The sequence below is a fragment of the Hydra vulgaris genome, chromosome 01 (genome assembly GCF_038396675.1).
Source record: "Hydra vulgaris chromosome 01, alternate assembly HydraT2T_AEP".
Taxonomy (NCBI): domain Eukaryota; kingdom Metazoa; phylum Cnidaria; class Hydrozoa; order Anthoathecata; family Hydridae; genus Hydra; species Hydra vulgaris.
The window spans coordinates 52,201,703-52,213,611 of record NC_088920.1 but is presented as its reverse complement, the minus strand read 5'-3'; the positions used below and the strand labels follow the sequence as shown (position 1 = coordinate 52,213,611).

General features: G+C 30.7%; 3 protein-coding genes across 3 annotated transcripts; 1 reads left to right on the top strand and 2 right to left on the bottom strand.

Moving 5' to 3' along the window:
* Nucleotides 1–271: 271 nt before the first annotated feature.
* Nucleotides 272–1,081, bottom strand: LOC136074519 (uncharacterized). The gene has a single exon (XM_065786847.1). It carries the CDS (start codon nt 1,079–1,081, stop codon nt 272–274), a length of 810 nt encoding a protein of 269 aa, XP_065642919.1.
* Nucleotides 1,082–1,937: 856 nt separating this feature from the next.
* Nucleotides 1,938–2,804, bottom strand: LOC136074518 (zinc finger MYM-type protein 5-like). Its single transcript, XM_065786846.1, has one exon. The coding sequence runs from the start codon at nt 2,802–2,804 to the stop codon at nt 1,938–1,940; it is 867 nt and encodes a 288-aa protein (XP_065642918.1).
* Nucleotides 2,805–3,541: 737 nt separating this feature from the next.
* LOC136074517 (uncharacterized) lies at nt 3,542–5,162 on the top strand. Its single transcript, XM_065786845.1, has 3 exons — nt 3,542–3,683; nt 3,729–4,299; nt 4,439–5,162. The coding sequence occupies exons 1-3, from the start codon at nt 3,542–3,544 to the stop codon at nt 5,160–5,162; spliced, it is 1,437 nt and encodes a 478-aa protein (XP_065642917.1).
* The last annotated feature ends 6,747 nt before the right edge of the window (nt 5,163–11,909 follow it).

Here is an 11,909-nt window from a genome sequence, read left to right as displayed (position 1 = left end):
ATTGAGCGTTCACTGCTTCTTGCGAAAGCGCATTCCATGGGGCGACAATTCTATTTGAAAAAAAGTTATACCGCTCCTCGCAGTTTTGATATGTAATTATATTATTGAAGTTGTTGTCAGGGCCGTCTTAAGGCCATCGGGGGCTCTAGGCTAGACTTGATTTGGGGGCCCCCTTTTTCCTTAGTAAAAAAATTAAATCAAATACTAAAATAGGAAACATTTATTAAAGCAATGATAAAATTTACATGTGACGTTTACGTGATTTTTTTCTTTAATATTCTTTAATAATATCATCAAAATCAATGGTTAAAAGAACATCTGATTCAATTGACATTAACGACAAACAGTTCAATCTTTCTTGCAGCATGGTTGAGCGGAGTTCATTTTTTATAAGTTTTAGTTTTGAAAATGATCGCTCGCCAGTGCAATTTGAGACCATCATTGACAGAAAAATTCTAATGGAAATTTCAATATTTGGAAAAGTTGATTCCAAGTGGTCTCTTTTTAATGTTGAGTAAAATTCTGTAAATGAATGTTCATCTTTTGAAATGTAATATTTAAATTGCTGGCACTCAAAAAAAAGTTCATTTTCATTTATGTCCTTCTTATAAATTTGTGCTAGGTTTGAACAATGGTCTTTTAGTTCAACATTGGCAATTGTTTGAATGTTTACTAGAAATCCGAAATTGTCATTGATCTTCTCATATGCTGATGTTCTTTTTTCTAAATTTGATGTTAGTGAATCAATAACAGGAAGGTATGTTTCAATTTTGAATTTATAACTTCCCTGAAATTCCAATTCTTCAGCCTCACCATCAAAGAAGGCCATACGTCGGCTTCTTTTTTTTGTTCTTTTTGAAGAGTCTCTGTAGTCAGTGTTTGGAAGCAAGATTTTGGCTTTTTCCTGGTAATTCTCAAATTGACTCCTCAAATCTTTAATGAAATGCAACAATGACTTTAGAATCCGAACTGCAACATCCAGGTTTAAATTTTCTTTCTGTAAAATCTTCGATGTTTCATTAAAATGACAAAGAATATCATTCCAGAAAATTGTCAGAAAAACAATCTCAAAAGTGTTCATTTTCGTGATGAGATTTTGAGCATCATTTTGAGTTTCTTTTGACTGACTTATGTCCTTGATCAAAAATTCAAGTGCTTTTTTTCTCATCATAACTGTCATGCAGACAAGTCACAGCATCTGCACGTGCTGACCATCGAGTTCCAGAAAGCTGTTTGACAATTTTTTTGCCTTTGCCAACAAAAGACAGAAGCACTTGCCAACGATGAGTTGATGCAGAAAAAAAGTTGTAGAGGCATTGAACAAAGTCAAAAAAAATAATTGCTTCTAAACAACATCCAACTGCACTGTTGCCAACCAGATTTAAAGAATGTCCAGCACAAGGAATAAACAATGCTGATTCACTTTTGTCTTTAATCCTCTTTTGTAGGCCTGAGTACTGTCCTGCCATATATGATGCATTATCGTATGACTGCCCACGACAGTCAGATATTGAAATTTCATTTTCTTGTAAAAAATTCAAAACCACTGTTTCTAAATGTTCAGCTCCATGCCCGTGAATGGAAACAAATTGCAAAAAACGCTCAACTGGTGCCAAGTCTTTAACATATCGAACTGTAAAAGTTAATTGATCTACATGTGACAAGTCTGGAGTTGATTCAACGCTGATTGAGTAGTATTTTGCTTTTTTTAATTTAGAAATTATTTTGCTCAAAACTTTATTTCCCATTAGGCATATAAACTCCTCACAGATATTGGCGGAGAGGTATGAAGTATTACCTTTTTCAGAATTTCCATGTTTTTTCATGTGTTCATGTAGGAATGGGTCAAACTAGCTAAGTAACTCAAGAGTTCCTAAATAATTACCATTTTGCTCTGAACCAATGGTTTCATTGTTTCCACGAAATGGCAATCCTCTTTATGACAAGAACTTTACAACTGCAACAATTCTTTTCAGCACATTTTGCCAGTACAATTGTTCGTTATGTAACTGTTTTAATAATACAGAGTCAAGCTGGCCACTTTCTCTCTGCCGACTGGAGTAAGTAAGCATATTTTTGTGATGTTCAGAACCACTCTCGTGTCCAGATATACATTTTAAGGCATTTTTCCAGTCATCAAATCCAGTTGTGGAAAAATTAGAGTGTTTGCTGGAGAATAAGGTACAAGCAAAGCAAAAAACAGAACCTGTTGAAGGTGAGTATAATAGCCATTCACGATTGACAAATTCGCCATTGTGTAGTTCACGTCTAAAGCAAGATTTTGATAAGTACCTTTTTTGTCCGCAACTCAACCTTTCCGAATTTTTGAAGCTCCCATCATTGTTCTGGCACATGGACGGGCCATTAGAAATCCAAAATGATTGAGCTTCTTGGGATAACTGATGCCACAATGCTGGGTCAGTTTCTTGAGTAGTTTTTGTTGTTGCGTTTGGATAAGTTTTAATTTGATTTGATTCTGGCTCCTGTGCTGGTTCTGGCTCCTGTACTGGTTCTGGCACCTGTGCTGGTTCTGACTCTTGCTCTGGTTCTGGCTCCTGCTCTGGTTCTGGCTCCTGTTCTGGTTCCAGTTCCTGTTGAATTTCTAGAGTTTCATTTAGCAACAAAGCACTATCAATGCTTACGAAATTTGAAGTTGGACAAAGAAATACATCTTCGGACACAACAGGCTTTGACTTTTGTACCAAAAGAAATGATGTCAAAGGAAGATATTTTGAAATGTCTTCTTTTGCTTTAGCGGCTTTTTTCCTCTTTGCAGCACCACTTTGATAAGTCCGATTAGACATGTTAAATGACTTTTTTTCAAAACAGATGTTTTAAGTTGATCACAGCAATTTCAAATTCAATCTAATGGGATATTTTAAGTGCTTGTATTTAACACTTCTTATCGGAAAATTTATGTTTATTTTCGGACGCATGCATGCATTTTTGCTTATCAAGAAAAAAAAAATTCCCTAGGGGGCCCCCAAACTGAAAAACTGATTCTTTTCTAAAAATAATTAAAAAAAATCTTATCAAGAAAAAAATTATTCCCGAGGGGCCCCCAAACTATGATTTCTTCAGAAAATTTAGAAATATAATTTTTTATTTATATAAATTTGAAAAAAAATCCAGACACATTTTGGGGGCCCCTAAAAATCGGGGGCCCTAGGCTGCAGCCTACCTAGCCTATGCGTTAAGACGGCACTGGTTGTTGTTAGTAACATTATAAACCTATTAGTTTCATCAGACTTAACTATTTTTGTGTTAATAATTCTTTAAAACTATTAAACACTTATGTTTAAAGTTTATATCTTTGAAGTTTATATTAAGAAACATGTTTATTTATTTGTATGAAACAATACCTAGGTCAAATAAAATATTATATAAGACTTATATGGTGTTAAAATATTTTTTTGGTGATATTTTATGATTTATGCTAATTTATTTCACTAAAAGTTTAACAGATTTTTCATAAATATTACTTTAGAAAGTATTTTAAAAATGCCAAGATGTTATAATAAAAGAATAAAACCCAAGTACAATGCTGATAGTTTGGAAAGCAATTGTGTTAATATGTGAGAAAAAAAGTACTAATTATCATGCTGCTAAAGAATGTTCTGTTCCTAAAGAAACATTAAGACGAAGAATAAAACAACAAGAATTTAATGCAAACAAACGTGAAGGTTGAAAAAATGTGCTGAGTGATAATGATGAAACTGTGATTGTAGCTGCAGCGCAGTATTGTCAAAGATATGGTCTTCCATTAGATTCTCTTGACATTTGTAATTTAGTTGGTCAATTTTGCACAACAATGAGGATGAAAAATCCTTTTAAAAATAGAATTCCTGGAAAATATTGGATGATTTCTTTTAAAAAGCGTCGTGTTGAAAAAATTCGATTACGCAAACCTGAAATACTTACATTTTCAAGAGCTAAAAGTTTAACACATGAAGTTGTAGATAAATTTTTTACTATATTATCTGATGTGATTCATAATAATAACATTGTACCAAGTAGTATATACAATCTTGACGAGACTGGGCTTTCCACAAATCACTTAACGAAGAGAGTATTTGTACATCCAAAAAGCAAAGATGCTTATGAACTGGCTGGTTCTTCTGTTAAAGCTATGTACTCTGTGCTGTTCTGCGTGTCTGCAGATGGAAGATATCTTCCACCATTTGTTGGTTTTAAGGGAGAAGGCTATCTGTATTCGAAATGGGTAGAAAATGGACCACCAGGATGTGCTTTTGGGGCAACAGCAAGTGGATGGATGCAAGACTTTCTATTTGAAAACTGGTATTTTACTTGAATTTTATAATTTTATAATTTTTTTTTTCTTTCCTTTTTTTTAATAATGTATTTACACTGAATAGCCTTTGTTGCTCTTGAAAGCGGTACAAATGATTCAATAGAAGTAAATACATTCTTTATTTAGGTTTGTCGAACACTTCATACCATTTTTTGACCAAGATCAAAAACCAATACTCCTGCTTTATGATGGTCATGGAAGTCATTTAACATATGGTACTATAAAAGCAGCCATGGACAACGATATCCAAATTATTTGTCTTCCACCAAATTGCTCACACGCATTACAACCGTTAGATGTAGCTGTCTTTGGACCATTAAAGAATGAGTGGAGAAAAATTTTAAAGCGGTTTGCAAGAGAAACACAACAAAAAAATATTGATAAGACAGCTTTTACAGGATTATTGAAACAATTGTGTCAGAGACTCTCTCCAGCAAATGCTATAGCAGAATTTCGTGGTTCAGGTATCTCACCATTAAGTAAAGAAAAGATAGAAAGAAGAATAGCAGGTATTGACTTTCTCAATCAATCACCTGAACGTTATAGCCCTAAATCTCCAAGAATACAAACACCGAGATCAGCTATGCGACAAGCTTTAAGGTCAATCATATGTCCTAATGTATCTGCAGAAACAGCAGCAATAATTGAACAACAAAAACAAAAAAGGAAGAGAGTACAAGCAAAATGTGGAGAACTCCTTACAAATGAGAAAGTCAAACGATGGTTACTTGAGGAACAAAAAGTCAGAGAGGAAAAAAACAAAGTTAAAAAAAAATGTACAAAAAAAACTATTACCTTTACTGAAATATCAAAGAAATACCCAAAAAGATCTAAGAAGTGCCCAAAATAGCAGGAATTTTACCATAAAAGTGCAATCATCAAAAAAATAATTATTTCTTATAAAACACTTTATTAAAACATGGTTTCTGTTTTAAATCACCATTTTTTTACTTTTATTTGACCGAGTTTTTAATTTTTATAGTTGTGCTGTGTATATATGCACTTTTTTTTTCAAAAAAAAATAACTTAAAACTACTTTTTAAAATAAAACCTTGTATATATACTATAAAAAAGGTGCGTACATATAGAATGTATGTCAGATTTTTCATAAGCAGCAGTATTTTAAACCAGAACTACCAATATTTTATGTAGACCCACAGTACCCCAGTACGTGGGGTAATGTGGGTCTATATAGGCATCTTCGAATAAAGGCTCCCCTGACTTATTGATAGTATTTTAAGTAATAGTTTTTTGTTAAGTTTGTTAAATTTAGTATTATGTCCAATCATGATTTTAAGACATCATTTGTCAGAAAGCCGATTTCTAAACATTGTTTTTTTTTAACTCAAAGTCAGAAATAGGTAAAAATAGGCTCAGATTACCCCACCTTACCCTATAAGTAATTTTATTTATTTATATAAAAAATAAACAAATATCAGGCTCGTTTCGTTAAACTTTTTTTGTTAAAAAAGATAGTTTAGAAATAATAAAAATCTTGCTCGAATTTTTATTAAAAAAACTTGTATGAAACAAAAGAATTTGGTAAAAAAAGGGGGTCGATCGTACCCTACGAACCCCTCTTCTGCCTACCCTCCTCTACGGTACTGGCATGAATATGTATTTTTTGTGATAAAATTATTTTCTATAATTAAATAAATTATATCAATTATATTAGATAATTAAATAAATTAAAAAAATCTTTTCTATGATTAATTAAACTTTTTCTTTGATTAATTATATAAACAACTTTCAATATCGAAAATGCTTTAGCGCGAAAACTAACGTTAAGTAACATAGCTCAAATTAAAAAAGTGTAATAAAAAGGACTGGTTTTTATAAGCATAAAAATAACAATTGCGTTAAAATTACGTAAGGGATTGTCCATAAATTTTTTTTTTTTGCCTTAAAGTCGTCTCTCGTCGATAAAGTTTTTTTTTTCATCCATAAAGCTTTTTTTTTCGCCTACCCTATTGAGGAGAGAGTGCACCCTTGATCCTAAAACTCGGGGTGCTCTATGTTAAGGCACTTCTTTACCATTAAAATTGATAATTTAATTGTCTGATTTTATCAAATAAGGAAGTCCATATGATATCAATGGAAACATTGTTATTGATTCATATGATATATATAAAAATATCCTTTTTTTAAATATTTAAAGTATTTTTAAAAGGATAATGTTCAATTCTTAAAGGAATTTTTCCTGATGAATTAAAAATAGCTAAAGTTTCACCAATATTTAAGGTTGGAGACTAAGTTAATGTTAGTGATTACCGTCCAATATCTGTTCTCTCTGCTTTCTCAAAATTTATAAAGAGAATTCTTTATAATAATACTCTTAACCATTTTTCTCAAAGTAATATCCTATTCAAAATCCAATATGGATTTCAAATAATAACTCTACTGAACACGTAACACTCTAAATAACACAATATATTACAGAATCACTTAAAAAATTCAAATTTACTTTAGGCATTTTTATCGATTTGTCTAAAACCTTTGATACGATTGATCATAAAATTATATTCAAAAAACTTTGTTATTATGGAATCTTAGGCTATGTTTTGAAGCTATTAAAAAGTTATGTAAGAAATGCAAAGCAATTTGTTCACTATGACGTATCATCGATATCAAAATTGTTAGATATAACATGCGGACTTCTTCAAAGGGATATCAAATATTTCTCGTTTACATAAACGATCTTTACGAAGCATCTAATTTAATGACAATCATGTTTGCTGACGATACAAATTTTTTTTATCTCATGGTAACATAACGATACTATTTCAAATTATGAACATAGAATTAATTAAAATTTCTGAATGGTTTAAATTAAATAAACTTTCTCTTAATATTAAAAAAACAAAATGGTCTCTTATTCATCCATATAACAAAAAACATCTTCTACCAAGTGAATTGCATACTCTTTTTATAGATGACATACAAATTAAAAGAGTTACGGCTACAAATTTTTTAGGGGTTTTTGTTGATGAAAATTTGACATGGAAAAAGCACATTGAAATGCTTTTAAAAAGTATAGAATACTATTCAAAATAAGAAGGATGCTAAATAAACATACTTTAATTTAGTTATCTCCGATTACTTTTCACAATTTATATTCTTTAAAAGTTAAAAATCAATACAATTTGCGTAATTTTATTTTTCAACCAGTTTTCAAAAATAATTTTGGTAAAAGTTGTTTTTTTGCTTAGAGGAGCATTCTTATGGAACAAAGCAGTATTAAAACTTTTTCACAAGAATGGAATTTTTTCTTATTTAAAAGAAAATTGAAAAAAAAAAATTTCTTAATTTAAAACATACTTATACATTTTTAAGTTTGTTTTGTTTTATCATTAATACTCTTAAGAAATTATTTATTGTAATTTATACTTAAGAAATTATTTATCGAAATCATTTATCTTAAGTTAATATATACATTTACTTTCTTTTAGGGTTCCGAAAATTTTGTATGCGTAGATATTCGCCGATAAATTGTGCGCATTTACATTCACATATATATTTACATAATAATGCACATACTTATGCGCATAACTTTTTTTCAATTTCAAATCATTAAATTACCGTTAAATTGTTTTGAGTAGACAGACAAAAAAAAACAAATTTTACTTCTAGCTTTCATGAAATTTTTAATTAATGTGCTTTTTGAACAAAAAAATCATCAGTTTTAATAGTGGAATTAAATATAAAAATATAAAAATGCTTTAAATAAAGAGATAAGTTAAGTAAAACAATGAAAAATTGAAAAATTTATAGGTTAATTAGACATTTTTCCTCAAACAGAAAGGCAATGGAAAAGTTAACAATAAAAAGATATTTACAAAATCTCAATTCAGTAAAGAGAACTGGAACTTGCATTTCCTGCTAAAAGGCAGTTCAATGCGCGAAAGATCGCGTCGCAGCACATAAATGAACAACATGTCCAAATACTAGTGAAGATGAGAAACAATTGTTTGCAAAACGAAAAGCCGAATCATCAATCCATCTCAACAAAGATTTCATAATCTCAGCTAAAACACACGAAGTAGTCAACAAAGTGATGAATACTGAAGAATCAAAAAAAAGAAATCGATATGGAATCAGCAACTTTCTTTTTCCAAACTGGAATATCTCTTCGTTGCGTTGAATCTAAAGCTTTTAAGGATTTGATCAATGCATATTAATACCGTGCGCGAAAGTGCTGTCATGTTCGCCTCTTGATAAAAAGTACGCAGAATGTTCCGCTAAATTGGAAGAAATTCTCGAACCATCTGGAAATTTAACACTGGCATCATCATTGAAGTAATTGAGACTCTTGGCCCACAAAAGTTCAAAAGCATTATCACCGACAACGCTCCAGTAATGCGGCTAGGAAATTAATTGAAGAAAAATTTACAAATATCTCGACGTATGGCTGTGCAGCACACGGTATGAATCTTCTCGTTAAGGACATTTTGAGTACTGCTGAAATTCAAAGAGCATCAAAGAAGCTGAGAAAATCATAAAGTTTGTAAAAAATCATCACATTGTTAAAGCAAAGCTTGACGAAAAGAGAATCGCAGCTAATATTCCTCGCTCACTCACAATGCTTGTTTTGACTCGATGGCTCATTAATTCAATGAACGACTTTTTTATGGCAAAGTATGTTTTGGTTCAACTTGCGGATGAGAAAAATGCTTCTTTAAAATAAATTACTCCAAAAACAAATTCGGCCGCTGTTTTGACGCTAATTAAATCAATCTTTCTGGGATAGTTTGGCAAAAATCGTGAAAGATATCGAATACCCTTCTAACATCATTGGAATACTTAAAGTTCTTCAGGAAATCTGAAATTCATCATTGAAATTCTTCAGGAAATGGTTATGAAGCGCTTTAAATTCCTTATCGCCTCAAATATGGGAATTGCCTATATGCTGACACCGAAGTATGCTGCAGAAGGATTCTATTTTAGTGAGTATAAGAGTGATATAATCAGTTCCATTTCAGAGTTAGCCTCCAAAATAAATCAAACAATTGCTGAAACAATTGAAACTGAAACGATTGAAATTGTTGGAGAAATGACAACTCTGACAGAAAAAAGACATAAGATAATTTTCAAAATGAGTGTAAAGAATTTTTGATTGGAACATTGTTGGTCGTCAGAAATATCCAGCAGTCTTTGAAGGTGCAAAATCTATTGTTGAAATGATTTGTTCGTCAGCAATAGCAGAAAGAATTCATTAATGAATAAATCAACTTTTCGATTTATTCATTAACGATTGAGAAATTGCTTGACAAACGAACGCGTAAAAAAATTAGCTTTCATATACATTGGGTTGTCAAATTATTAGGGACACTTTACTTTATAAGTAATTTTAAAGTTTAAATAATTTTTGTGAGCAAATGAATTGTTTTTAAATAATTTTTTATGGCAATTGTGTCAGTCCACCCTATCTGTCAAAAAGTTAGTTTATTACTCAAGTGGCAGAAAAAGGATCACTACTCCACGTTGTGACCGTAAAATTAGAGAATCTGACAAAAACAGAAAAAAAAGTGTGACTCAACTAGCTACAATGATAAACAATGAAGGAATTAATGTCTCTAAAAGGACGGTTTAGAGAAGGTTGACTGAAGAGAACTTAATGTATCGTCGTCCAACCTAAAAACCTGGTTTAACTGAAACCATGAAAAAAATTGACTGTAATGGGCTAGAAAACACCAGCGTATGACTATTGAAGACTGGAGTAGAGTAAATATAATTTATAATATTGTAAGAAACCAGAAAAACTTAAGATAAATGATTTTAAAATATCTTTGAAATATTTTACAGGTCTGCTTCTCGGACGAATCACCATTTAAAATTGGACAAAAGCTCGTTTGTTCGACAACGCCCATGAGAAAAATTCCACCAGGACTGCCTTTTGGAAAAGGTTAAACATCCTGTGAGTGTAATGGTGTGGTCTGTGATCTCAGCCAAGGGTAATGGCTGCCTTTACATCGTGGAAGGGACCATGAGACAGGACCAGTACAAGCGAGTACTGGAAAACAGGCTCCTGCTCCAGGTCCAAGAATGGTTTCCTGGTAATGAAGAGTATATGTTCATGCATGACTCAGCACCGTTTCATAAAGCTAGAAGTGTTACAGCATTCCTAACTGAAAAAAAAGTGCGTGTTTTGCCATGGCAAGGGAATTCACCTGATATGAACTCCATAGAAAATCTATGGGAGTTCACAAAACGGGAAATTGTCAAAGAAATCATCACTACCAAGCAGCAATTAATAGAAACTCTTATTAGAGAGTGGCATAGCAATCCCAGTCTCCAAAAAAATGCCTGAAAGCCATAAATGTAGCTAAAGGTGGCATTACAAAATATTAGGATTATTACCTTATTTGTAATTTTAAAACTTTTTACAAAAAAATAAAATAGCTATGAATAAGTAATTATGTTGTTATATATTTTAAATTAAGCTCTCTGACAATAAAAACAAAAACAAAAATGACTAAAAGATACGTATTTATTCATTAAAGTAGTTAGTACTTTAGAATTACTTAAAAAGTAAAATATCCCTAATAATTTGGCAACCCACTGTATAACAATAGTGTTTTGATAGAAACAAATGACAAAAAGGACTACATTTTATAGGAAGGTGCTGCTCTCAGCGAGCTTTGAGTGTGAAAAAATTATAAATGAGCAAATGTAATACAAAAATAAATTAAATTGTTAAATTTTGTGATATAGAAATTTGTTTAAAAATCATGAAAATAATTTAAAATATTTACGAATAAAATTAGTAATAGAAAACCAAATGAAAAATTATTTCTTTTAATTTAAAGTCACTTGCGTTTAATTTAAAAACATTTTCTTCTATACTTGACAATATTTAATTAATTTCACATACCATTCATCTGTTAAATTTGCATGCGCATCATAATTATGCGCATATCTATGCGGATAACTATGCGCATAACTTTTTGAATGGCATGCACATTTATTCGATATGCGCATAATTTCCAAACCCTACTTTCTTTACTTAACTTTTGTTTTTGTAATATATACATGGGACGCATGGATGTATTATTTTAGGCACATCTTATAAAGATGTACCTAAAATATATATTTTAAAGATTTTTTTTTTCTTTTTCTGTTTAACAAAGTATAATAATTTTTACAATGCTCGTTTAAATATATATAAAATAAATTCAGTTACAAGAGTAAACACTAGTATTACAATAAAAGAAGGTTAAAGCAGATAGGAACTCAAAGAAGATAAGGATAACATTACGTTATCGCAATCTTTTCATAGAGTCCCTTTTTAAAAGAATAATAAATCGTAGATTTATTATTCTTCTAAAATAAATAAATAATCAAATATAATAATAAATCGTATATAATAAAATAAAAGATGTATCTCATCTTTAAAATAAATATGCTCAAAGAATATATATGCAAAGTATTTTTTTTTTAAATATATATGCTCAAAGAATATAATATATATAATATATATGTATATATATATATACAGTGCTGGCAAAAAGTCTTGCAAAAAGGCACAATTTTACACAAATCAATGTTTGCAATGTGTACAAAAATGCAAAAAGTCTTGCAACATCATAATTACTTTTCA